The sequence below is a fragment of the Gobius niger genome (assembly GCF_951799975.1).
Source record: "Gobius niger genome assembly, chromosome: 21".
In the NCBI taxonomy this organism is placed as follows: domain Eukaryota; kingdom Metazoa; phylum Chordata; class Actinopteri; order Gobiiformes; family Gobiidae; genus Gobius; species Gobius niger.
This window is the reverse complement of record NC_136872.1, coordinates 22598353-22625359: the sequence shown is the minus strand read 5'-3', so window position 1 is coordinate 22625359 and position 27007 is coordinate 22598353. Positions and strand designations below refer to the sequence as shown.

The 27007-nt window shown below is 42.7% G+C and overlaps 1 protein-coding gene across 2 annotated transcripts in view; it reads right to left on the bottom strand.

Moving 5' to 3' along the window:
• Nucleotides 1-27007, bottom strand: part of trpc5a (transient receptor potential cation channel, subfamily C, member 5a) — a 179824-nt gene that overhangs the window by 13207 nt on the left and 139610 nt on the right. For both annotated transcript variants that reach the window (XM_079579880.1, XM_079579881.1), the window contains exons 11-16: nt 26005-26144; nt 22146-22346; nt 21086-21207; nt 11273-11468; nt 9382-9591; nt 4627-4668 (exon numbers count right to left, since the gene is read on the bottom strand). In XM_079579880.1, the coding sequence (XP_079436006.1) occupies nt 4627-4668; nt 9382-9591; nt 11273-11468; nt 21086-21207; nt 22146-22346; nt 26005-26144 (911 nt within the window). The remainder of the gene's footprint in view (nt 1-4626; nt 4669-9381; nt 9592-11272; nt 11469-21085; nt 21208-22145; nt 22347-26004; nt 26145-27007) is intronic.

Sequence of the window (27007 nt, the reverse complement as noted above, 5' to 3'; positions counted from 1 at the left end):
AAAGTACTCATTAAAAACACACTGGGTTTTGAAACAGAGGAGGGAGATTCGAGCCAAATGGACGAAAAAAAAAAAGAAAAAAAAAGGAACGCAGCCTACGAGATGGACAGCGCTAAAGGACGGCCAAGAATATCCGAGAAACTAAAGTACAAATGTGGTTCAGCTGGATTCTAAAGACTTCCTCCCACGCGTTTCATCTTCCCACCGCAGACACATTCAAACGCTCAGACTAATTTCTCACCAGAACATAGTTACCGCGTTTATACGTAAGATAGTTCTGTCCAAAAATGACCTAGTTTTTTTTACCCTGGTTTGACACTTTTTGTGATCTATAAAGTTGTAAAACGTGCTGATACATCCGAGCGGCGTCTGAAAAGCTTTCCCTGGCCCGGCCATCTTTAACCTCTTAACTCCCGCCTGAACCGAGAGCATTTTCTCCAGTTCTGCTTTACCCAAATCCTGTAGGCCAGTGTAACGCCTCATTTGAAAGCTAAGATCTACAAAACTCATCTAAATGGATCTTTTTCCTCACGTCATCAGATTTTTTTTCCATCTTTTTTTTTTGGGGGGGTGTATTCAACTCATTTTTGTAACTTTTTTGTAATTTTTTTTGTAATTTTTTGTAATTTTTTTGTAATTTTTTTGTAATTTTTTTGTCATTTTTTGGTCACATTTTTTGTCATTTTTTCGTCACTTTTTTGTCACATTTTTGTCATTTTTCGTCACTTTTTTGTCACATTTTTTTGTCTTTTTTTGTCACATTTTTGTCATTATTTTTGTCAAATTTTGTGTCATTTTTTGTCACATTTTTGTCATTTTTTTGTCACTTTTTTGTCACTTTTTTGTCAAAGTTTTCTCACTTTTTTGTCACATTTCCATCATTGTTTTCGCCAAACTGGGGAAAATGTGCTCGGTTCAGGTGGGAGTTAATGTAATAGTTTTGCTTATAAGCCTAAAATAAAACACGCTCTGAGACTCCCAAAGATCCTCAATGGGGTCATATAATTAGAATATCGTGAAAAAGTGCATTTACTTAAACTGTGAAACTAATATATGATCAACTCATTACATGCAAAGTGAGATATATAGCCTTTATTTAAAAACCCCAATTAAAAATATCATAAAATTAGAATATTTTGAAAATGAACTGTGAGCCATAATCATCAAAATTGTAACAAATAAAGGCTGTGCATGTAATGAGTCTATATCAGGGGTGTCAAGCATGCAGCCCATGGGCCAGATCAGGCCCGCGAGATGATTTAATCTGAACAGAAATTCCAGTAAGTTTCTTGCCCATTCCTGTGCGGAGCATTCCAGCCACTAGGGGGCAGCTTAAATATTTTTAAAAAGGAAAGATTTCCACACGTGTTTCCAGCAGAGGGCCCTGACATAATAGGAGATCAGGACATAAACAGCATATTATAGCCATGTGGTAAATGGAAAGTCTGCCCCAGGGCGGTGGCTTCAAAAACAGCTTAGTCAATGAATAATTACTACTACTTTATGTTATGCTATGATAAATAACAATAACTACTAATTACATGTATTACTATTTTGTATTAGCATGCTGTGTTAATGATATGAAATGGTAAAACCTCCTTGTTTGCCAGTGCTGCAAAAGTCTGTTGATTGTATGTTGACAATTGTAACAGTAGGATAAAACTTAACTCACAAATACATATAGGTATATATTTGTGTTCTGAAACTGATATAGAATACTCAGAAATGATTGTTTATTTAATGTAAATGTAAAAGTAATGTATAACTGTAGCATCATGAATTGCAAATGTAATGTACATGAACAAGGGGTCGGCACTTATAAGCTTTTGCTTCAGTCGACTCCCTTTGAGCTTCCATTAACTGTATGATTGTGAAACTCTGGAGAAAGAGAAAATGTGAATTGCTCAAATAAACTACACAAACAAACAATACTTTGAGAAACTTGTGACACAGGCTTGTAAAGTGCAATACAAGTGTCAGCTGTTGTTATGACTGTAGCCTGTTGATGAGGCTACAGTCAAGTATGGGCTTTGACCAAATCACAGCTTATTATTATTATTCATTAATTCAGTACTTGCACATGACCCATAATGCATTGCACCTCGGGGAGTAGTAGCTACGACCTGGAGGCCTTTGAGTGCGAGTGAAGCTACGGCCAAACAATGATGAAAAACAACTTCTGCTGTGCTTGAAATTGCTCCAATAATCAAAACCGTAATCCGGAACTACAAAGCTGCACACGAGGTTCACCAGAGCTTTTTTACCAATCGACTTTTCAAAATCAATATATAAAAAGGTACAGATTTTCTTCAGCTTTGGTTTAGTGGAATTGTATATTTTTTCTAAGGTATTTGGAAGATTAATATTAGTCTCTTCGATGGCAGCTCCCAACGCCAATGTTCTTCATAGTATTTTCCTGTTTGCAGTATATGGTATAGCAGGGGTAGGCAACGTCAGGCCCGCGGGCCAAATCTGGCCCTCCAGCACAGAACCTCTGGCCCTCAAGATGATTTTGAGAAACATTATTATGCAAATAAGAGATCAAATTCCTTTTACAGTACTCTACAAATGCAAGAAATAGTGTCCGTATTCAAAAAATGCCCTGGCAGAATATCCCACTTGGTCCTACAGTAAAACAGTGAATCTCAACAGGTGGGTCAGGACCCAAAAGTGGGTCGCAGAACATTTTTCAGTGGGTCGCGAGTCTAGGAAACGTTTTTTCAATATGTTCCATCTGAAACTGCATGGAATTTCAGATTTAAAGGCACATCTACTGCTTGTTCAATACAAACTTGTGGGAAAACACAATATTTTGTACAATATATGACAAATGAAGGTTTTATTTGGGTTATTTGGGCCTGTCATCCAAGGGTAGCGTTGGGTCCCGACTTGGGAACCACTGATGTAAAACTTTGGCATTTGCAGAAAAAAGTTCTCTACTTTAGGCTACAATGTTGAGGTTGCTTGGTGTTTTGGCGATGATGAAAATTGGCCCTCCTCAACACAAACTTGCCGACCCTGTGGCATAGTACGGTATGGTTTTTCTTTAGACAGGGACAGTGCACAATTTAACATTGACCAAACGGAAAGATGCATGTACCAGGTTATAGCAAAAATGCTCATTTTCACCTGTAGTCCCTGGGCAAGTTGATCTTACAAAAACTGATCTTAAATGTAGATGAATACTTGACCATGGATTTATACATTTTAACATCACTATTATATATATGTGTATGTATGAATATGTGGCCCGCGACCCGCCGTGGGAGCTCAATCTCGGCCCTTGACCCAAAATGAGTTGGACACCCCTGGTCTATATCACAAATTGGCTTCACATTTTAAGATAAATTACCAAAATAAATAAATTTCTAATTTTCCAATCCTCCTACAATGACTTTAATGTTATCACCAACATAAGCCGAGCAACTTCACAGATGTCAAAATGGTGTGTGAAAAGGGGAGACACTACAGGCAAAACTAAATTTTTTCAGTTTTCAGGATTTGGGCCAAATTGGTTTCTGAACAAGCTTTCACCCGGAAACAGAAAATATGAAAAAAAAAATGTTTTCACAATAACATGTATAAATATTGCGCTGATTCAGTGTTTGCCCATAGACTTATATGGGAGAACACAATTTCAAGGGCCTTTTTCTCAAAACACATTTTTCTGTCATTGTGGCGACACTATGTCCACGTCAGTCGGACCTAAAGACTTCACATTTTCCAGCCTCGGACTGAACAATATTTGGAATAATAATAATAATTATTATCTAATCCCTAGCCCCATTTATTGAGTTTTGAATGTCAAAAAATAAGGCAAAAATTAAATTTTTACAAAATTTTCCACTAAAAAACAGCTTATTTTAAAACTAAACAAGAAATCCTAAATCCCCTCTGAAAACGTCTTGGTAACTCATTCATCAATAAAATGAAACCATAAATTTGAATGTAGCTCTATCCATTATTCAGATTTTGTCGCCGAAAAGATGGGAAATTTGGGGCATTTTTAGGCATAAAACACCTTGTTCTTATATGAAAAGATAAAATGTCAGAAAACTTGCATTTATACATTTATGTCAGTGATCGACAGCAAAAGTTTCAAATTGATATCTGTAAATATCCATTTTTTCACTATTCACCTGCAGTGTCTCGCCATAGCAGATCATAAGTAAATGTTAAGACCCATGTGGCTTAAGGAAACAAAAGTTCAAAGATTCCCAAAGATTCAAAGATTCCCTATAATAAAACCTCCAGATGCTGCTGTGGCTCTAAAGCTGCATGACCTGCTTTATACTTTCATATATTTAGAACAAAAGCCTGTGTTTTTATTGAATGAAATGTGACGCAGCAAAACTGTCACTCATTTCCCACTCGTGTGGAGAGATTGGCCGAGTTGGGAAACCTTTGGTCGGCAGCAGTGCCTTGTGGGATTTTTCTGAACTCCTTATGGGCTGATGATGAACATCCCGAGGTTCCTCTGCTGTAGGAGGAACTAAAGGAAACTTACAGCTCCTTAAACTCCCTCCTAACCCCTTGTCACGGCGGACGATGATGCACATCCAGGTCAACGATAAGGAGAAGGAGGTTCCTAAGATGGAGGACAGAATAAAACCGCAGAGCACTGACCTGGTAATGCTGGTTTTGAATCAGGCTGTCGGCGTGTCGCTCCTGCACAAACAAAGACAAAAAGACACCTCAGAACAGAAAATCATTTCAATTTAAACTCCGTAGACGTGAAGTTGAAACAGAGCGGGGGCCGATACCTCTGCCCTCGCTTTGGAAATCACATTATCGTTTCATATTCACACAAAAAGAGTTCATTTCTTTGGTGGTTTTGCAGCATTTTCTGCCCCGCGGTCTGTGTGAGTCGCAGTTTTCTTTGTGTTTTACGGAGCAAACGCACTGTCAGGGTCCGATTCATCCGACTGCACCGACGCACTGGAGGAAAAGCTTTGGGGAGTGGCTTTAGTTTCACCACGACAAGGACAAATCTTCCCAGAGGTTGGAACTAAAGCGGCAAAGGAGAAAACAAACAACAAACAACTGCCTTCAGTCTCCTCTGATCCTCTGAAACGGTGCAGCGCCTCCTGGGCTTGTCCCTGTTTCAGAGCGTGGTGTCCTGCACTGGTCAGCTCCTCCTTCCTTTTCCTCCTGCGCAGCTCCCTCCGCTCCACAACAGTCTTTCACCATCTTATCGGAAGAGCTTAGTGAACGTCCATTAGTCACAACAATAGAACGTTAAAAAGCTTGTGTGGCTTTACCAGGAGTCTTGCCCGGATCAGTGTTAATTTCTCCAACTAAAACATTTAGTCTTAATTTTAGTCAAAGTGATATTTTTGCTGACTGAAACTAAATTTAAAGTTATTCATGAGACAAAAACTAAGGCTAAAATGTCCAAACTTCTATTGACCGTCTGAAAGAGCCTCATATCCTGTAAATTCTCTGGGAACAGCTCTGAGCTCTGTTTGAGAAGCTCCATGAAGCAGAGAACCTTGATTAGATATGATAATAATTAATATTATAAATGCAAAGTCGACTAAATGTGTCTTAAAGCAGCACTAAGTAACTTGTTAACCTTAATAAATCCTTTCCGTCGTCCCTCTGGGGGTGATACAAGTGTTAATGGGATGATTGGGGGGTCTTTCATCTCCCCCTGGTGTCTCTGGCCAGAAAACCACGAATGCAACTTTCCTGCACTGGGTCAGAGTCACCAATACACACTAATAAACCAGTGGTTGGCAAGTTTCCTTGGCGGAGGGCCAATTTTCTTTAAGGTAGATAGATCGAGGGCCGAAGCCACTGATTATTAGCCCAAAGTAAAGCACAACACTGGAAAAATTACCATCTTAAAGGAGATGAATGACTTAAAATTGCTTGAATTGAAGTTCTTCTATGTTGAATTTGAGTCGGTTTGAACTAATCCAAGATACAAATGCCATGACACAAAATTATCTGAATTAAGAGAATATCTACTACTAGAGGTTTTATCTCGTCTAAGACCAGACCAAATCTACTCATACCTTAGATTTAATCTGTTAATTCAAGTAGATTTATGTCATTTCTTCCTTAAAACTATTCTTGTCCCAGTGCACTTCTTTCAAACGCCAGTGTTGTTCATAATATATGACCTAATTGGGTGTATTGACATTATTTCTACCTTTTTTTCTCCCATTTAACTCTAATAATGTTAAAAGTACTCTCTGATTTGTGTAATAATGTTTCTCAAAATCATCTTAAGGGCCAGAGGGGCTATGTTGGAGGGCCGGATATGGCCCCCGGGCCTGATGTTGCCTCCCCCTGACTTAAACAGTATTTACATCAAGTTTCAGTGAAAAAAAAGATCTCCATTGTGTAATTGGATGAACAATATCCCTCTGTCCCTTTGTCTTTTCTGTCAGTGTAGTATTTACTCTCACGGACAATTAATGAGTAAAAAAACGTAACTTGCTATGACACCTGCAGTGGCACTAATGGCCTCTAGGGGCAAGAGTGACTTAGTTCTGCTTTAAATTGAGTCGACTAAATTTACTTGCAATTTTAGTCGACTAAAACTAGACTAAAATTGAATTACATTTTTGTCAAAAGACTAAAACTAAATGAAAATATGTTGTCAAAACTAACGCTGGTCCGGATACCTCCTCGTTTGTCCCCTTTTTTGTTTCCTGTAGCGCCTCCACTGTTCTACAGCAAAAACGTGACCAAAAAAAGGATCACAACAAAAAATGGATGACAACGTGACAACAACGCAAGAAAAAAGTCATAGCTTTCAAATGAGGCTGTGAGCTCCAGTCGAGAAGCTTTCCCCGGCCCGGCCATCTTTAACCTCTTAACTCCCGCCTGAACCGAGAGCATTTTCTCCAGTTCAGCTTTACCCAAATCCTGTAGGCCAGTGTAACACCTCATTTGAAAGCTAAGATCTACAAAACTCATCTAAATGGATCTTTTTCCTCACGTCATCAGATTTTTTTTCCATCATTTTTTGGGGGTTTTCAACAAATTTTTTTAAAACTTTTTTTGTATTTTTTATTCATTTTTTTTTTAACTTTTTGTCACATTGTTGTCATTTTTTTTGTCTTTTATTGTCATTTTTTCGTCGATTTTTTGTCACTTTTTGGTAATTTTTTGTAAATGTTTCGTAATTTTTTTGGTCATTTTTTTATCTTTTTTTGTCAAATTTTTATCAATTTTTTGTCATTTTTTGTCAATTTTTTTTTAATTATTTGTCCAATTTTTATCACATTTTTGTCATTTTTTGTGAAATTTTTTGTCAATTTTTGTGTGACATTTTTGGCACTTTTTCGTCAAATATTTGTCATTTTTTCGTCAAATTTTTGTCACTTTTTGGTCACATTTTCATCATTGTTTTCGTCTCAGTTCTGTTGCTATTTTCACACCTTTTTTCCAGAAGCTTTTGGATTGGGGTAAAGCCAAACTGGAGAAAATGTGCTCGGTTCAGGTGGGAGTTAAGGGGTTCATTTATCACTACACTGCTCAAAACACACAATGTAACTCCACGTCCTGCCTTTTGTTTGAGCAGTATATGTGTATGTGAGTTGTTCTTAAATGTGCCGTACAAACAGACTTGAGTTGAATGATGACTGCAGGTTTATGTTGCCCCCCCCCCCCCCCCCGCCCCCCGTCCCCCCCTCTCTGTGTTGTGTCTGCTCCGGTGCGGCGCCTCTGTTGTTCTTATGTAACACGTGGAGCAGATGACGGGGCTCTTTGAACCAGCGCTGCTCGCTCACAGCTGAGGCCCGGGAACGGCGTGTTTTGCAGCGGGCTTCGTTTGTACATTCTGCTTGGCTATTATTCAACTTTCTGTCGTAAAAAAAAAGAAAGAAAAAAAACCTGCACGAACAAGCGAAATAAACATTTACATCCGCAATGACAGAGCGGTTTCAGGGAAGCTTTATATGAGCAGCGTGAGACAAAAGCCAATTATCGTTTATTCCTGACAAACAAACAGGACGTGGAGTCTTTTCTGCACGAACGAGGCTTAACAAGTGCCCGTTCTGCGGCTGCTCGGACTCGCAGATCACATTTGGGTTGAAACTATTGAGCTGCGAATCCGAGTCATCAACAAAAAGAGCGACTACATCTAATATACTGTAAGTTTGCTAGACTCCGGTAATAATGGTTTTCTGGAACAAGGACAGTTTAAGATTCATGGATTAATATTTAACAACACAACGGCTTATGTTATTGCCTTTTTGCCTGAAAGAGGAAGTATCGATCATTAACCCTTTAACCCCCACCTGAGCCGAGTACATTTTCTCCAGTTTGGCTTTAAGCAAATCTAAAAGCTTCTTGAAAAAGCAAGTGACAAAAATGAGACGAAAACGTGGATGGAAACGCAAAAAAAAGGAACTAAAGAATAACAGTAAAGTGACAAAAAAGCAATGTAAAGAAAGGAAAAATGAAAACGCAAGGAAAAAGATCTTTCTAATGAGGCGTTTCACTGGCCTATAGGCTGTAAACCTTTCGATTTGGATAAAGCTGAACAGGAGAGAATGGGGCACAAGAGGGCAAACTGCGGCCCATGGGCCAGATCCAGCTGTCCAAGCAATTTTATCCGGCCCTCGACTCTTTTTTCATAATCTCTCTATTTTTTCCTGGCATGAATATCACAGCTGTTTCATCAGAGGCTTCATGACCATGCCCAGAGGGAGCTTTCATTTTAATTATTCATTTCAATCCGCTTATGATACATGTCCCTTTGTTTAAGGTGCATTATGCAACTTTGTATGCGGAAAAACAGTTGATATTTGTATGTACTGTACTTTCCTTAAGTTGTATTTTTATTGAGAACTTTCGGCTTTTTTTCCCCACTGCACTTGAAAGATAAATGCTGAACATAAATAGAGTTGAGGGCCGTATCAACGATGACTTGAATTTAACTCCCATTGCAAAATGCACCAAATCATAACTGGAACTCACTTGATGATAATAGTAAGGTCCAGATCTTGTGCCTGTGCCGCTGGCGAAAGGGCGGGGCTTATAAATTAAAAGCAGCACTGAGAGCGGTTTCTGATGGCAGCCTCACATTCATTTCCTCGTTTAAAGGCGCTGCTAAACAATACTCGTGTCCTGAGAGAAAGGGCTGTGGCGGGTCGGCACTCGCTTGGCCGTAGTTGCATCAACAGTCAACACGACCAAAACAAAAGCACATGTTCACCCCATCTCTCCTGACCACTCCCTCCCCCTTGCACGGCCCTGGAGCCAGATGCAGTGGAGCAAAAGTACAAACTTTTAAACAAAAATACTGCTCAAGGAAAGCAAAGATCCTCAAAAACTCTACTTTAGTAAATTAACTTTGTGACTTGGCTGTTTCCCCCGTGTGAAAGCAGCTCACAGGTTGAAATGTTTGTCCGAATCGCTCACCGTGAACTCGCGCAGGTTCTCGCACTTGTGGGGGTCGTCTCCGGGCGGCTGCCCCCGCTCGCACAGCCTCGTGTGGAGCCACATGAGCAGGTACCACACGGACTTGGGGCTGGGGATGATGTTGAAGGGCGGCGGGAGCGTACCGCCCTCGTCGAAGTAACTCATCCACAGCTTCGTACGCGCAAACTTCCACTCGATGTCCGCGTGGTCCTGAGGAAACAGAGGCCGAGTTAGAGCGAGTTATGGAGAGTAACTGTTGGTCTACATAGAGGAGAGGGGGAGGGGCTAAATGCTAACGCCGTCTCTGCTCTGTTTACGTGACTGAGGGCACACGTAAAGCCCAGACAGCTACATATCAACTCGTCAAAGCAAAGGGAAGAACATATCTCTGTATTTAAAAACGGTGGCCTATTTCCCCCACTTCCCAGGCAAGGCCGGATTTAAGAAGGGGCTTACAGGGGCTAAGCCCAGGGGCCCAGCAGGTTGAAGGGTCTATGGGCATACGGAGAAAAATCCATGCTCAGTGCGGGCTAGCTAAAAGTAAACTAGCTCCCTCTCTCTTTGCATACTCCCTCACATTTATCAGATGACTTTTTTACCCGAGGATAAACCAGGTCTAAACCAGGACTAAGCCAGGACTAAACAAGGTCTGAGCCATTTTCATTAAGTTGACACATGGGAAAAAACATGTACCTATTGGTCTGTTAAAATGCACCAAAATTCACCATTAAAAGTGGGAGGAGCCCAGTCCCCCCGTTAAAATGAGTCCCCCCACCAGTCTGGCATATTTTATAAACTAACACTATGTTACTACTGCATGTTCAAATGAAAAAAAAAATCATTCATTGATCCTTTAATTGTAGAGAGAGAGAGAAATCCGACACACAGACATACAGTATATGTACAGATGTTGTTAAGGCGCTATATAAATAAATAGCCTATTGATTGATTATGGGGGCCCTGAAACTGAACGTTAGCCCCGAGGCCCATTGTACTTAAATCCGGCCCTGTTCCCAGGCCTCAGGGAAACAGAGAACCATCACAATGAAAACTGACTAGCTCGACAAAACCTCAGTCAATATGGACATTGTGCATGTCAATTTGAAGCACAAAACCTTGATCATGCAATCGCTGATCTCAGTTTTAAAAGCTAATGCTCACGGCAACTAATCAAGGCTGGGACAGAATCTATGATTGAATCACCTGAAGCAATTGAATAAAATTGGCCACTACTGGAGCGCCAAGTATTTATGTTTTTACAGGATTATAGACCAGACATTTGGAAAAATCAGCCTAAAATATTGACTAAAAACATCGTCCGAGCAAATCAGAATCGGTAAATAAAAATCCCCCCCAAAATCGGCATCAGCATCGACCTTAGAAAAACCCATATTGGTTGACTTCTAATACTACACAGATATCAATTAATGGTACCCAGCCATACTAAAGATGGAGTTGGTATCTTGCACCAGTGCTTTTGCTGGTCGCCTGAGGGCGTTAGAGAAACTCTGATGACTACAAGTGCTTCCTCTTCGCTCTCCTCTTCTTTACATTAACATCGCTCGCAGCCTCGTGCATCTTATTAAGCGCTCGCAGGACAAGCTACAAACCGTTTCTCCCACTGTGAGTTAAACACTGTCCAGCTCCAGATTATGTCCATGGGTCCCGCTCCAGTGACAGGATTAAAGTCTGGGGAGGGACCACCGCTCTGAGAGTCTGTCCAGCCACTTACTGTGCCAGGCATGAAGCTGAAGATCTCACAGAACGAACCCGTTTAAAAACAGAACCCCTGCTCCGACTGAAACCTATCCTCACCCAACCATCCAAAACCAAATGAAACAAACTCCTGAACTTTCGATTGGGAGTTTTCTGGGAGAGCGTGTTTCCTTACGGCGATGAGCTGGTAGGAGTTGTTCATCATGGCGATCAGCATGTTGAGCAGCACCACCAGCGAGATGACGTTGTAGGTGCCGAACATGGTGGCGCCCACGAACTCGGTGAACTCGTGCCTCGCCCGCACGTTGGTGACGTAGAGGTTCAGGAGGCCGAAGATGGACCAGAACAGCGACTGCAGCGTCTCGAACAGCCTGCGGAAGACAAGGAGGAAGATTAATATGTATTCATTCACAAATATTGACAGATTTTACATCCATGTGTCCTGAAGGGTGCCCGTGATGACGCTATAATCCAAATATGGTGTTTTTCCTTCTGGGAGCCGCAAAATACGGAAGAGCGGCAGAACGGGCCGCACATGTGCACTGGGGACAAGACGTTCAGGGCTTGTTTTCTCTGAATGAAGATAAGGCCCCAGCGGGTGAGTCCTTATAGTAGCTCATACAGACTCCAAGCTTTCCAGTCTTGGACTTAAAGTGACTATAGAGAGTTTAAAAATGTTAAAATTAAGTATTTTCCTCCCCGTACATGTTCCAGCCATGTCCTAATGTGTAGAATGAGATCAGACCTGTTCACCACAACTGCCTCTGAAATCCTGCACTGTCACTCAAAAAGGTGTTACTCCGGGTCTGAAGTGCCGTCATGCACGAGCTTAATATAGAAGCTGCAGTTACACGTATGACCTGAGGTGGCAGTAATGAGTATAAAATGACCAACTTGCATCTAGCCCCTTTAACAATATTTTGAAGGTTTTTAGAGGGATTTTCCCCCTAATTCCAAGCCTGATTTATTCAGCTTTGAACCCAAAAAAACAAGGCGGAATTTGACTTTTGACAGATTTTTTCGCTTATGATTAGTTCATTCCAAAATCCAAAATCCCCTCGGAAAAAATCGTAGCTACTAAAATAAAACCATACATTGTAAAGGGACTAGATGCAAGTTGGCTATTTTATACTCATTCATTCATTCATTCACTTATTAATTTATTTGAATGGGACAGTGCATATTGATGAACAGACAACTAGTGCTGTAAATATGCCGGATTTAGCTCAAGGCTAATTTCCATCACTACTGCCACCTCAGGTCATTCGTGTAACTGCAGCTTCTATATTAAGCTCGTGCATGACGGCACTTCAGACCCGAAGTAACACCTTTCTGAGTGACAGTGCAGGATTTTAGAGGCAGGTCTGGGCTCATTCTACACATTAGGACATTGCTGGAACATGTAGGAGGAGGAAAATACATGATTTTTTACAATTTTAAACTCCATATAGTTGATTAAATCTGGCTCAATCCATTATTTTGATTTCTTTGCCCAAAATATAGGCAATTTTGGCCATTTTCATGCACAAAATGCCTTATTTTTATATGAAAACACAAAATGACAGAAAAATTGCAATACATTTTTTTCTCATATGTATATCCGTAATGTTCAGCAAAAGTTTCAAATCGATATCTCTACATTTTTTTTTTTTCCCCTATTCACCTGTAGCGTCTCGCCTTAACCAGTGACAAAAACATGACTAAAAGGTAATGAAAAAGAGTGTCAAAAAATGTTTTTATCTCATCAGCCTTTTTTAATTTAGTTTTAGCCCAATCTCAGCCGGGAAAAACATGACTTTGACCAAACGTGCGTCTGTTTTCATGAGGGAAAAACAAACCTCTCCAAAGTAATTCCGCCATCGACAGCCTGGACGTGACCGTGTGCTCGCTCTGGGATTTCTTGGTGTGATATTGAAAGTTCTACAAAGGAAAAAACGTGGCCGGCCGTGTAACGTGTTTGTACTTCGTCTTCCGATGGCCGACGCCCGAGTGACAGACGGCGCTGCCGCTCGCGGTGCTGAATTTTTGATGAAGCAACAATCGCTCGGCGGCGCTACATCATAAACCGCCGAATGAGAGCGGGAGACGAGGGTAATATTCCAGCCACATGAAAAATTCAGCGGGACAAGTTTGTGCGGAGTGAGCGATGAGGTGAAGAGGCGCTCGTGTACGAAGCTGACGGCGCAGCGTAAAAAACGGCTCAAAGCTAAATAATAACGGGTAGAGCCGGGTTTGACTGGATGGGTTTATTTTGTTTTTCCAGAGCGGGCATTATTGTTTTTGCAGGTCTTTGGTAATAATCACAATCTTATCTTTTACACTCACACGCTGTTGTTTTAACCTCTGAACCCCCCGCGTTTACATTAGCGGTTTTCCAGGCGAGGAAAACGTAGGGGAAGCTGCTGAGATACTGCAGGCCCAGCGGGGCGAACTGTTAATTCTGATTGGCTGATAATTCTGTCAGTCACGCTGAGTGTCATGTGTGTGGACTGGCAACACAAGGCCTGAGGAGGTGTTTAAGACCCTTTTTGAGTAGGAAATTACAGTTACACCGCTACACAATCAATATAAGCGACTCAACTGTACATTATATAAATAAATTAGAAATTAAATATACTATTAAAAAAATGGTAAACTTTTTTTTACCTCATTTGGTCAGAGCCAGCAGAGAAGACCCTGCTGGCCCTGACGGCACACCGCTGCTTATTTTATCGTCTCAAATGTCATTCCTCACACCTTAAAGCAATATTAAGTAACTCTTGCCCCCCACAGTGGAGGCACTACAGGAAACAAAAAAGGCACAAATGAGGAGGTATCCGGACCAGCGTTAGTTTTGACAACATATTTTTATTTAGTTTTAGTCTTTTGACAAAAATGTAATTACATTTTAGTCTAGTTAAAGCAGTACTAAGTAACTCGTGCCCCTAGAGGCCATCTGCGCCACTGCAGGTGTCGTAGCAAGTTACGTTTTTTTACTCATTAATTGTGCTTAAGAGTAAATACTACGCTGACAGAAAAGGCGAAGGGAGAGAGGGATATCCTACATCCAGTTATACAATGGAAATATTTTTGTTCACTCAAACTTGGCTGTAAATACTGTTTAAAGTGGTGCTAGCCCGCAGTTAGCTTTGCCCGTTAGCCTGCTAGCTTCTTCTTCATGATTCTATTAGTGTGTGTTGGTGGCTCCGGTCCGGTGGCAGTCAAGTTTCAAGCATGGTTTTCTGGCCAGAGACACCAGCTGAGATGAAAGACCCTCCAATCATCACATTAACACTTGTATTACCTCCACAGGGACTACGGAAAGGATTTATTAAGGTAAACACGTTACTTAGTACTGCTTTAAGCAACAACAGGACCACATTTTTTAATTGTAGTTTTACACTTATAATCGCTAGTTTATGAACACCAATGCAGGCAAGGTCTCAGTTTTAGTTCTGCTGGACCTGAGCGCTGCCTTTGACACAGTGGACCACGAGATCTTACTTCACAGGTTAGAAAACTGTGTGGGAATCTCTGGTACTGCTCTAAACTGGTTCAAGTCCTATCTCGAGGACAGGACATACTTTGTTGAAATTGGCAACTGTGTTTCAGACAAAATTGCCATGACCTGTGGAGTCCCCCAGGGGTCAATCTTGGGACCCCTCTTATTCAACTTGTACATGCTTCCATTGGGTCAGCTGATAAACAGCAACAATGCGTCGTACCACAACTATGCAGATGACACTCAAATCTACGTGTCACTGACGGCTGGTGAACATGGGCCTGTAGATACTCTCTGTCACTGCATCCAACAGAGATAATTGTTGAAATCATTGTTTTTGGCGCACAGACACAAAGACAAAGTGTTATCAGTCACTTTGAGTCTCTCTCTCTAAAACCAAAAAATCAGGTTCGAAATCTGGGAGTGATCATGGACTCAGACCTGAACCTCAACAGCCACATCAAAGCAATAACATCAGCAGCTTTTTACCATCTGAAAAACATGGCTACGATCAGAGGAATAGTGTCAAAACCAGACTTAGAGAGACTTATCCATGTGTTTGTCTCCAGCAAGTTAGACTAATGTAACGGCTGCTCACTGGCCTCTCTAAACTAGCTATCAGACAGCTACAGAACATCCAGAAGATCAGGACAGAGCGAGTCAAAACAAGACTTAAAAATAGTGCTCAAGACAGAGCGAGTCAAAACAAGACTTAAAAATAGTGCTCAAGACAAAGCGAATCTAAACAAGACTTAAAAATGCATATAACTGAAAGTATTTTATCTACACTCTTGCCTCTCATGTAATTGATTAATTCTATGTCGATGTTTTTATTGATTGTATTTGTTTTCTTATATTTATGCAACTGTGAAGCACTTTGAATTGCCTTGTGTATGAATAGTGCTCTACAAATAAACTTGCCTTGCCTAGTTTTACACTTATAATCGCTAGTTTTAATGTAATCTTATTTCTTGTCATCACTTCCTGACTCCAGCTGATGTCACTGATGATGTAAGCCGTTAAAGGATCTATTGTACATGTATTTAGCGGTAGGCGAAACCGGACTACCCGGAGAATACCTGCGCAGACACGGGGAGAACACACACAGAAAGACCCTGTCCCTTGTGGAAATTGAACCTGGGACCTTCTAGCTGCTAACCGCTACGCCATCAATCTGCCTCTCCCGACATTCGAAAGCAGCAAAACTATATCGGGCAGCGTTCCTTACTCATCCGGCGCGTATTGTCTGAAAGTAGGCCGTGATGAAATAACGTGTTTGTGGTGGCAGAGGTCTCTCCGCGGGGCGAGGCGTGAAGCGGCGGCGGCGCGAGCGGAGGAACCGACGAGAGCTCGGTGTACGGCGCTTAACACGTTCATCTGTAGTGAGAGCGGGCAGGAGGAGGGAGGTGTGAATGAGCTGCCACATTAGAGAGGTGCTAAGAGAGTGTGAAGTGCAGATGAGGAGCCGCTCACGGGGGGACGGGACGGCGCCGGGGCTCGGAGGAATGAAGACGACGGAAACAGTGGTGACTCTGTGCTTAGAGCGTTTGTCTGGAGGCACTGTAGCTGAACGGAATGGTTTTATCCTCTGGTGTATTTTAAGCTCAGACATTTGAGGGGAAAACACTGTGCATGAAATTTAAAAAGCATTTGTATCAACATGCAGGCAGGTTATCAAGCATTTCTGTGAAAGTGACCCAGAAAAGGGAAAGTTGTGAAATGTGCTGATAGACTTTTCATGTTCTATTGTCCACTGTATAACCGTCCAAGAACGGGTTTGTTCAACATAATAATCCAGATCTGTTTGGGTTGGTGGGAGACGATATGTTGGGCTGGTTACTTATCTTTTGTGTGGAAAATGTGGAGAAAGTAGAATGAGAGAGAAAGCTTTCTGCCTTTATTCTTGATTCCGCTGAAGTGAGAGGCTTATATTGAAAATATTTTCGCAGGACGCTCCTGGAACCGCCACCTTCACGTGGTGGAGGGGTTTGAGTGCCCGAATGATCCTGGGAGCTCTGTTGTCGGGGGCTTCGTGCCCCTGGTAGGGTCTCCCAGGGCAAACAGGTCCTATAGGTGACGGGTCAGACAAAGAGCGGTTCAGAAGCCCCTTATGAGAGACCAACAGGCCTGATTAATCATGAGGCCGTCCTCCTGTGAACCCACCACTTGCAGGAGGAGCCATAAAGGGCTTGTGCGATGTGATTACGACCCGGCAACGGACAAGTGGAAGAAAATGGATGGATGGCTCTTGGGGGTAGGCAAAGACATTTTGGAGAAAAAAAAAAAAGTTGATCCCAATCTGTTTAATATTGACCCGTTAAACCGCTGAAAGGGAATCGTGCTTATACAGGAGAAAGAGTCTGATAAATCAGACGTGGATGGGCTTGTTCTGGACCTAAATGTATTGCTCCAGAATCGAACCTCAAGAGCCGCTTTGGACCCGAGTCAGCCCTCGCTACAACAACGGCACCTTTAACGTAAACAGCGGCAAATTTTGATCAAGTAGCAATTTCTGAAATATCTTTCATAAAGGGCGGCACGGTGGCACAGCGGTTAGCGCTTGTGCTCCACAGCTAGAAGGTCTGGGTTCGATTCCCACCAAGGACAGGGCCTTTCTGTGTGGAGTTTGCATGTTCTCCCCGTGTCTGCGTAGGTTTCCTCCGGGTATTCCGGTTTCCCAAACCACTAAAAACATGTACAATAGGCCAGGATGAATGAGAGTGTGTTTGAGAGTGTGCATGGGGGACGACGGATGGAAATTAGCCTAAGGCTACAATCTGGTGTGGCTTGTTCAATAACATTCCTACCAAATAAACCAATAAACAATAAAGAGAGAGGAGTCTGTGCGCCGTCAGACTGATGGTGACTTTGATTTACAACAGGAGTTTTTATCTCATTCTGAGGAGCGAGAGGAAGGAGAAGTGTCAGTCATCGCCTCCTCTGCCACTAAACCTGTGGCTTTGTATCTGACACACACATTAAAATGTACGTGCAAAGATGGTAATGTCCTGTGTAAACATGATCTTCACTTTAACAAAAACTTAAACCAGCGCATTTGTACCGTTGGATTGACAGTACGACTGAGGGGGCGGGGCCAGAGTGCACAGTCCAAACCTGAGTCTGATGTTCAGAATGAGCTGATCACTGGGACAAAGTAAAACACTCAGCTTTACCCATTGTGGAAAACCTGCATGAGTTCACTGTAATATTGGAGGAAACATAACATATTATGTGATATCATGTGATATTCCCAGTGTTTTCAATCGTATTAAAGTAGGGGGTCCGCGACTCATCACCCAAAGCTTCAGGGGGTGCACGACTCCACAAAGTTTGGCATCCACTGGTGTAGAGCTTTAACAAACTAGTGTCACAGCAGTCGACTTGGGAACTACTGTGACACTAGTCCACAGCATTTAAACGACTCGACTGGTTGTCGGATAATCTCTTCCTCCCTCTCTCTGCAGATGTGAGTTGAGGCTTGCAAGTTGTTTATGTGTTTGAAATAAACCTGGGATAATCGTCTAGTTTTAACATTGATGACCACACGGAACCCCTTTTCCGTGTTTTGATGGGACACACTTTAAATGCTTTGGAGCCTGCGTCTCTTCTGGACATATTCAGCCGATATGAGCTAAACCCGGGTGTGTCTCTCCACCTTTATCTTAGACCATAGACCAAAATCTCAAAATGTCTTTGACCTCCCGTATGGTCGATGGATTGACAACAGCTAGGATCGTTCTGGATCTTTCAGAATTCGCGATGTTTGACGGCTAATGCTAACAGCTATAGGAAAACACATTGAGCAGGCTAATGCTAACGGACATCTCGTCGACTCTTTAACTGTCTGCAAACATTAGGATCGAACGCCGCTTCTCCTTTTTTATTTCTATGGGTTTTCACTGCTAATGGAATCGTCTCCATGGTTACGCATATGCTCCATCCAGACACCCAAAAAACAATTGATCCAAGAGCGTTCAGAGGCGGGATGGAAAGCAAAGACGCCAAGCTAACCCTCCATACAGCTGCCGGGTCACTAATATCGACTGTCTTTTCCACATAAAAAGTTTACATACCGTAAATGTTCTAATATAGGCCGGGGCCTTTATTTACTCAAGGGCATCTAGGACCAGGCCTTTATTGGAACCAGGCCCCAATTAGAGACAGGCCTTTATTTCTATTTGAGCAAAGCGGACGACCAGGAAAACGAAGAAAAACAAGATTTGTGTCCATTTGAACCAATAATATTAGGTTCATTTATTAATTAACATTTCAAACCCTCTCCCAGCGGCTGGAACTTTGACGCTTTTTATTTTGTCGGGACAACAGGAAGTGTTTCGTTGCTGTTAGCGGAGCATTGACATCAATGTCACTGCAGGTTTCTGTTTCGTTTTTACTGCGGACTGGATTATTTGTTGTTATCGTTTGTGTTTGTGATCGATCATGAGACTGACCCGAGAGAAGACGAGACGCTCGCGCTGATCGGAGGAGTTATTTTGAGGCGTGACTGACCTGCACACGGAGCAGCTGGACGTGCTTTGAAGACACGATGGTGACTTTATTAAAACCCTGGAGGGTCACACAACATTTGTTGCTTGTCCTGTTTCCAAATATCGTCACTGGAGGTTTGAAAAGTGGCTAAATCTGTGTCAAAGTTACGCTTGGATAAGCTCCTCCGCAGCGTCCCCATCGGCCCGGGTTCCCGTTTGTTTACTTCCTGCACGTGAGTTTTCATTTACACGAGTGTGAGACAAATTCCTAACATGGGGAATATTTCTACTGCTACAGTTTCTAATAAAAGCCCCGGCCTGTTTTAGAGACCGGCTTTAATTTGCCTCCGCCAGCCGCGAACCCGGCCACTGTTAGAGACCCGGCCGCTAATGGAATACAGGCCAGTATTAGAGAATTTACGGTAATACACCTTTAAGTAGAAAGCCTTTCAGGAGCCACTTGGTAAAGCTCCTGGTCGCTGCTTAGAAGTTGAGGCAGCTGCACATACGCTGGACAAAGCCGCAGCGCCGTTAGATCCACTCCTCTGACATCTTATCTCTGCACCTTCACTCCCGTTCACAGCGACCTGTCCAGTCTAATCACGCCTCCGGGCCAAAAAAAACCCACGGCCGCGCTGACCGTGCAGCCGCAGTAATTACAAACATATCGATCGGCGCGGCTCCCCTCGAACACTCGTCTCATATTTTGGCTCGGTTCATTCGGACGTCCCCTCGTCTCTGTCGGCGCCCCCGCGTGTCACGATCGATACCGCGTCAATGCCACTATTATCTAAAACCGACAGGGCGGCGGGTCGATGCGCGTTTGGCCGCGGCGCTGCTGCTCTCAGCAAAGTCCAGGCCCAGAGCTCCACAAATAAACCAACGCTTTTTCTAAACAGGAGGTTTAATTAGTGCCATTCAGCGACTCTTAAGGCGCTGCAGGCGAACAGGGAAACAATTAATCTATAGATATCAATTTGAAACTTTTGCCAAAACAACTATGAGAAAGAAATTGTATGTTCATATAAAAATAAGACATATTTTCAGCGACAGATCTAAATCATGGATAAGTCACAGTGTTGGTTCTCCTGGATCTCCTTTGATACAGTCGACCACACTATTCTTTTAACTCGTTTCAAACACATCGGCCTCTCTGATGCTGTACACAAATGGTTTACTTCCTACCTCACAGACAGGACAATCATGGTAAGTGTGGATTCCTGCTCCTCTAAGGTCCATAAAATGACATGCGGCGTGCCCCAGGGTTCGATTTTAGGCCCAGTGCTTTTTAACCTGTATATGCTCCCTCTTGGTGATGTCATCAGGAGACATGGAGTCAACTTTCACAGTTATGCTGATGATGCACAGTTATACATCTCCATGTCTCCTGATGATGGATGCACTTTTTAACTGCATTTTAGAATCAAATCCTGGATGGCAGAAAACTTTCTCCAGCTTAACCAGGACAAAACTGTTTTAATCATCTGCCCTGAGGCTCAGAGAGAGAGACTTTTACCCAAACTACAGTCACTGTCTTTTAATCCTTCCTCACAGGTGAAGAACCTGGGTGTGATCTTTGACTCTGAGCTGGCGTTTATTCCACACATTAAGAATATCACAAAGACAGGTTTTTACCATCTAAAGAACATAGCCAGAGTCCGCCCCATTCTCTATCGGGCCAACATGGAGACACTCATGCATGCTTTTATCACCAGTCGTATCGACTACTGTAATGCCCTGCTTTCTGCTCTTCCCAAAAAGAGGATCTCAGGTCAACAACTTTTACAAAATTGAGCAGCTCGTGTCCTGACGAAGACCAGGAGGCGGGACCACATTACACCGGTTTTAGAATCGCTGCATTGGCTGCATTAGTTTAATGTCTGCAATGAGAATCACACAATGTAGCTAAGGTTGAAAGAAAAGCCGATACAATAAAAGTGTTTCCAAACTTTTGACCGTTTCTGTATCTCAGTCACAGCTACAGCGACTACAGCACGGAGGACAGAGGGAAATCGCTCACGTGGAGAAGGCGTTGTTCTGCCTCTCGCAGCGGATGCCTTTGCAGTTGTTGGGCTCCTCGGCCGCCGTCGTCTCGTAGTAAAAGTACAACTGGTTCAGGCCGTTCGCAAACGCCAGCAGCACCTGCACAGAACACACCAATGTCATTTTGCTCTTTTTCAGCCTGTGTTCATGAGAAAACGATTAATCGATCACTAAAAGAGCTGTCGGCTAAATTTTAATAATCGATTAGTTGTTTCAGCCCTACATGTCTCTATCCATTACGAGGATGTTTTACCTTTATTTTTATGAAACATTAAATGAGAGACTACTTTTTTTGCCCCTACATTGGGAAAATATTAATCAGGATGTTGGATCTTGTTTCTAATTGTTCCTTCAGTTTGTTGTATTTGTTCCTTAAAGGGCCTGGAGACTAGTTGGAGACTCGAGACTCCAATACGTCCCCTGGAGATAAGGCGAGTCTACTTGATAAGAAACAGGTTTGATTTCAGCAGAGACCACATGGAGACTTGGAAAAAGTATCTGTATATGTATATGTGGTCTCCGCATGTTCTCTGAGAGGTCTCAAAGAGGTCAATGTGGTTTCAAGCAGCTGTGGCAGCTATTAATTGTCCTGCAATGCAATGGTGGTCTGTTCCTTTAAGAGTCATATGGAGTCTCTTTGATATCTCCTTGGTATCCGACAGGTCTTGGACACATTGCAGGGTAAAGGAAATATCTCACAGGTTGCCACAGTTGCTTGAGACCACGTAGACCTCTCGAAGACCATGCAGAGGCTCCGCTAAAATGTAACATGTTTGTTTCCACCGAGACTACCTGGCCAGAGCACATCTTGGAAACATCTCAGTGACCAGTGCCAACTCTAGACTCCAACTAGTCTCCAGGTCAGTGAGATAGGCCCTTTCTCACAGTAGTCACAGTAGTCGGTGAAATAGGCCCTTTAGCGATGAAGACTAAGCTTCAAAGGACTTCTGTATTCAGCTTTTATCAGCAAAAACATGATGTTAGGAAAACCCAAGACACAACACGTGACTGAGCTGAACTCTGCGGCCGACTCGTACCAGGCAGTAGATGAAGAGGAACTTGAGGATGTCCAGCAGCATTCGCCCCAGTGAGATCTGCAGTGGCCCCAGGTGCGAGTTGGCGGTGAACAGCGAGATGAGGCGCAGCGAGCTGAAGATGTTGGCGATGGCGAACAGGGCCTCGGCGATCAGCGTCGGGTGCCACATCTCCCACTCCTCCCGCGGCCGCGACGAGTTGTACTAAAGGCAGAGACACGAGCACGGAAAGAGGTCAATCCACATCGACCTTTAGCCACGACGGGCACTAGACCATACTCACAACTGTCACCTGTAATATATAAAGTTGAAAATATGTGTCAGAGTTTGAAAGAGCCAAACTGTCAAATAGGGTTGTCTTGGGTCAGTGAATTGTTTTTAGGCGACAAATTTCTTCTTCTGAAACACTGAAGAGGCACGAAGAGCCCCCACACCTGCAGCACAGTGGAGGCGACACAAGAAGAGCTACAGGAAACAAGGAAGGGACCAACGAGGAGGTATCCGGGCAAGACTCACAGCTAAGCCACACAAGCCTTCTATTGTTCTGACTAGAGACTGATCATTGGAGCTTCACTTCTCCACAGGAAATGACGTCGCCTCAACTTTCTTTCCCCGCGACCTTGAACCCCTTAGCCCCCACCGTAACCGAGCACATTTTCTCCAGCTCAGCTTTACCCAAATCTAAAATCTTCTCGACTGGAGCTTTCAGCCAGCTTATAGGCCAGAGTAACGCCTCAGTTGAATGATATGACCCAAACTCATCAAAGCTTCTTGCTTTTACATTTCATTTTTATAGTGTTTTGTCTTGCATTTTGTCGAGGGTTTTTGCCACATTTGCCGTATGTTTTTTAACGTTTTTGTCACGTTCTCATTAGGGCTGAAAATTATTATCGAGAAATGAACATTCAACATATTGATATAAAAAAAGCAAGATATAAACAATATAGATTTTCATCAATAACATTTTTCTGAAAAAGGCCTAGTTCGAGATATGAAATTTGGTGCATATCGTTCAGCCCTAGTTCTCGCTTATTTTTGTAATGTTTTGGCCACATTTCTTTTGGTGTAATGTAACTTAGATAAAGCCACGAAAATGTGACCAAAACGATACTGAAAAGGTGATAAAAAACATGACGAAAACGTGACAACAAGAATGAGGAAAGATCTTAGGCCTTAGCTTTCAAATGCAGAGTTACCCTGGTTTATTGGCTGTAAGCTCCAGTCAGTAAGATTTTGATATGGGTAAAGCTGAACTCGAGAAAATTTGCTCGGTTAAAGCGGGGGTGAAGGGATTAAAATTATCTCAAAAGACACTTTTAGTAAACTTTAGTATCCTTAAAGGGGCTCGATGCAAGTTGGCCAGTTTATACTCACTACTGCCACCTCAGGTCTTATGCGTAACTGCAGCCTCTATATTAAGCTCGTGCATGACGGCAATTCATCTTTTTGAGTGACAGTGCAGGATTTTAGAGGCAGTTGTGGTGAACAGGTCTGAGCTCATTCTACACATTAGGACATGGTTGGAACATGTAGGGGGAGGAAAATACTTAATATTGACATTTTTAAACTCTCTATAGTCCCTTTAAGGTTTAGGGTTAGTTTGGATTAGCTGTGTAATCCTGCGGAGGTGACATCATGCCCTGTGGAGAAGTGGAGCTCCACTGATCACGCACCCCTCCATCCAGTCATTAAAAAATCCAATCCAAAAGACCTGGTACCGATACTGAATATGAAGACCTCATAGTCTCCACCATTTAAAGGTGATTTTTCCATAGCCTGCCTCTCCTCTGCACCACCATCTGCGAGATCCGCCCCTCATCACCCCTCCAGGTGTCCCGCAGACGACCCCGTGTGCCGTCCTTGCCCCTGTCCTTCCCCCGTGGTAATGTTCGGGCCCTCGTTCTCTCTCCGCCTCTGTCCGGACCTTCTCGCTCTCTCTCTGTGTGGGAGGGCATCAGTGAATCACCGCGGCGCACACGGGCCCTGCGTCTGCTCCTCCGCTCCCGATAAAAACATCAATCTCAATCGCCGCATCCAAAACACGACATGTCTGTGATACAGAAGCGCCGGGATGAATTGTGGCGCGTCCATTAGAAGGTCAAAGGGCGAACTCTGTGGGCTTTTTAGACAATCGGCTCTGAACAAGAGGAGCTGTGTCTCTGTGATGTTTGGGTGATGTTTTCAAAGTGAACAATTCTCACTGGGCACATTTTTATTTTCACTCATCAAAACATTTCCCTATGACGGCCCAATCTCTCGCTTTGCTAAGTACAAAAAGTTATGTTCTTCACATACATTAAACACGGTCTAGTCCAGTGACGTGCACAGGAGCGCCCGGTTCACAATCACGAGTTCGTAAGATTAATTCCTCCCGTTTTTTTGTTTTTTTTTGTGTTTTTTTGACCTGTCACTGCCCGTGTTATGTGAAAGCAGTACTAAGTAACTCTTCCCCCTTGAGGCCATAAGCGCAACTGCAGGTGTCGTAGCAAGTTACGATTTTTTTACTTATTAATTGTCTTGGAGAGTAAACACTACGCTGACAGGAAAGGCGAAGGGAGAGAGGGTTACTGCGCATTCAATTATACAATGGAAATTTTTTTTTTCACTCAAACTTGGCTGTAAATACTGTTTAAAGTGACGTTAGCCTGCAGCTAGCTTTGCCCGTTAGCATGTTAGCTTCTTCTTCGTGATTCTATTAGTGTGTATTGCTTGATTTCTGGAGATATATATATTTTTAAATTCATGCAGTCCTTATGTCTGAAGAGTTTAATGGTGCTAGGCTAGCGCATGTCTATGGTAACTAGTAGCCTGCTTTAAAAACCTCCTTTGTGAAATCCACGTGTAGTAATGCGGCCGCAGGTAAACAAACTCCTGTAGATCCGGTAACCGAGCAGATCACTCCGCCGCTGCGTAGCTACAACCAGGAAGCTGATGCTGCACAAATATAAGTTATGGTGATATTTCAAACATTATTCAGCCGACATTTATATGGATAGTCTGGTGATCTGAGGTGCACTGTGCTTGAGTCAGACTGTTTTTAATGCAGGCTACTAGTTACCATAGACATGCACTAGCCTAGCATTAGCCTAGCACCACTAAACTCTTCAAATATAAGGACTGCATATACAGTAGATATCTCCAGAAATTAACAACACTCTGGATCACAAGGAAATGAGGCCCTATGTGAAAAATCCTGAATGAGGCATTCAAGAGCGCTATCTAGTTCCAATGCTAATTTAATTGATATGACTCACACGAGGACAGATATTTGGATATCGCCAAAGCATACACTGGAAATAGAAGTCGTCTCAAAGATAACGCTCATTACTGTTGTTCCTAGTTACAAAGAAGTGTAACCAGCAGGTGACTTATGAGAGAGAGAAGCAAAGTCCCGACCTCCTTTGAGAGTTCCTTTTTATCTTAGTTTTGCACTCCTCTGCGCTTTTTAAATATTTTCCATCTGAAACTACACGGAAACACACTGGAGTCTGTAAAAATGTATATTATTGGGTTGTTTTGATCAAAATTTCAGTCTTAAAAAAGCAAATCTACGGCTTGTTCAGTAAAAACATGTGGTAAATACAATATTTTATAAGATATATGACAAATTGGAGTTTTATTTGGGTCGCAGCTTGTCATTAAGGTAATGGCGGGTCTCGGAGCCGGACCACTTTAGAACCACTGATGCAAAATATTGACAAATGGAAAATGGTTCTTAACTTTTAACTCTTAACAAAGTATTCAAAGTACTTTCTAATGAAACTTGTGATGGGATATTCACCAGAGCTACTGTATATTTCCTGTATTAACACTAGTCTTGAACACCAATCGCAGAAGTCCAGAAGCCTGTGCACTTCCTCACCTTCACGTATGCCACGATCTTGAGCGAAATGGTGGCGAGGTACAGAGAGTTCATGGCGAAGTCCATGAGGTTCCACCAGTCGTGAATGTACTCGGTGAAGCCTCCGTCCCACATCTCCTTGATCTCCGCCCAGATGAAGCCTGGAAACAACAACAACATGCGACACTTGTGTAAATCAGCTAAAAGTACAGCTGCCCTAAAACTAAAAACAGTCAAGATACCAACGCTCCTGAGTGACTTGAAGCAATAATCCTCTTTGCTCAGAAACGGCGTGAAATCCTCCATTGTGTCTCGACAGGTGCGGCGGCTGTAATTACCAGCGCAGTCGTATTCCCAGCCTCACTTTTCTTTACACTGCCTTTAATGTGGCGCTAATTACATTGTCAGTGTCAATGGACTAATCAGAAGTGCTACGTCTGTGTGAAATCATCCAGAGACGCTCTCGACGGAGGTTTCTCAACGTTTCATCTGTACACAACTCCTGCAGCGTTTAACCCACCGGGAAAGACAGATTCTGAGCTAAAGCTGTCACATGCCACAAATATCAAGGAATAGGTTGAATATTTATGGGTTTTTCTTTTGAGACTTTCTTATGAGGAGACACGCATTTCACCGACTGGAAAAGAAAAGCCGCCAACAAGAATCTAATCCAAAATAAACCCATTTCTTTGCGTGTAAATTTCCACATTGATATTCAACGTCAACTCTGGTTTGCCGTCCACATGACAAGCTCATAAAAGTCCTGGATCGCTGGAGAAGACGGTTCAACCGAGAGACTGATCATGTTTGACGACACTGTCACTGTTGGAAAAATCGGCTTATTATGTTGTGTCCAGATTCATCTTTTTGACAATATAAAACGTCCGACATGACCAGAAGTGATATCTGTGGGAGCGCGGGATATTCCGGCAGATTTTCATAGGCAGACACAGATAAATATGGCAATTCTACAGTGGGAACCAGATGTTGACATAAAAACACACATATGCATTTTTTACTCACT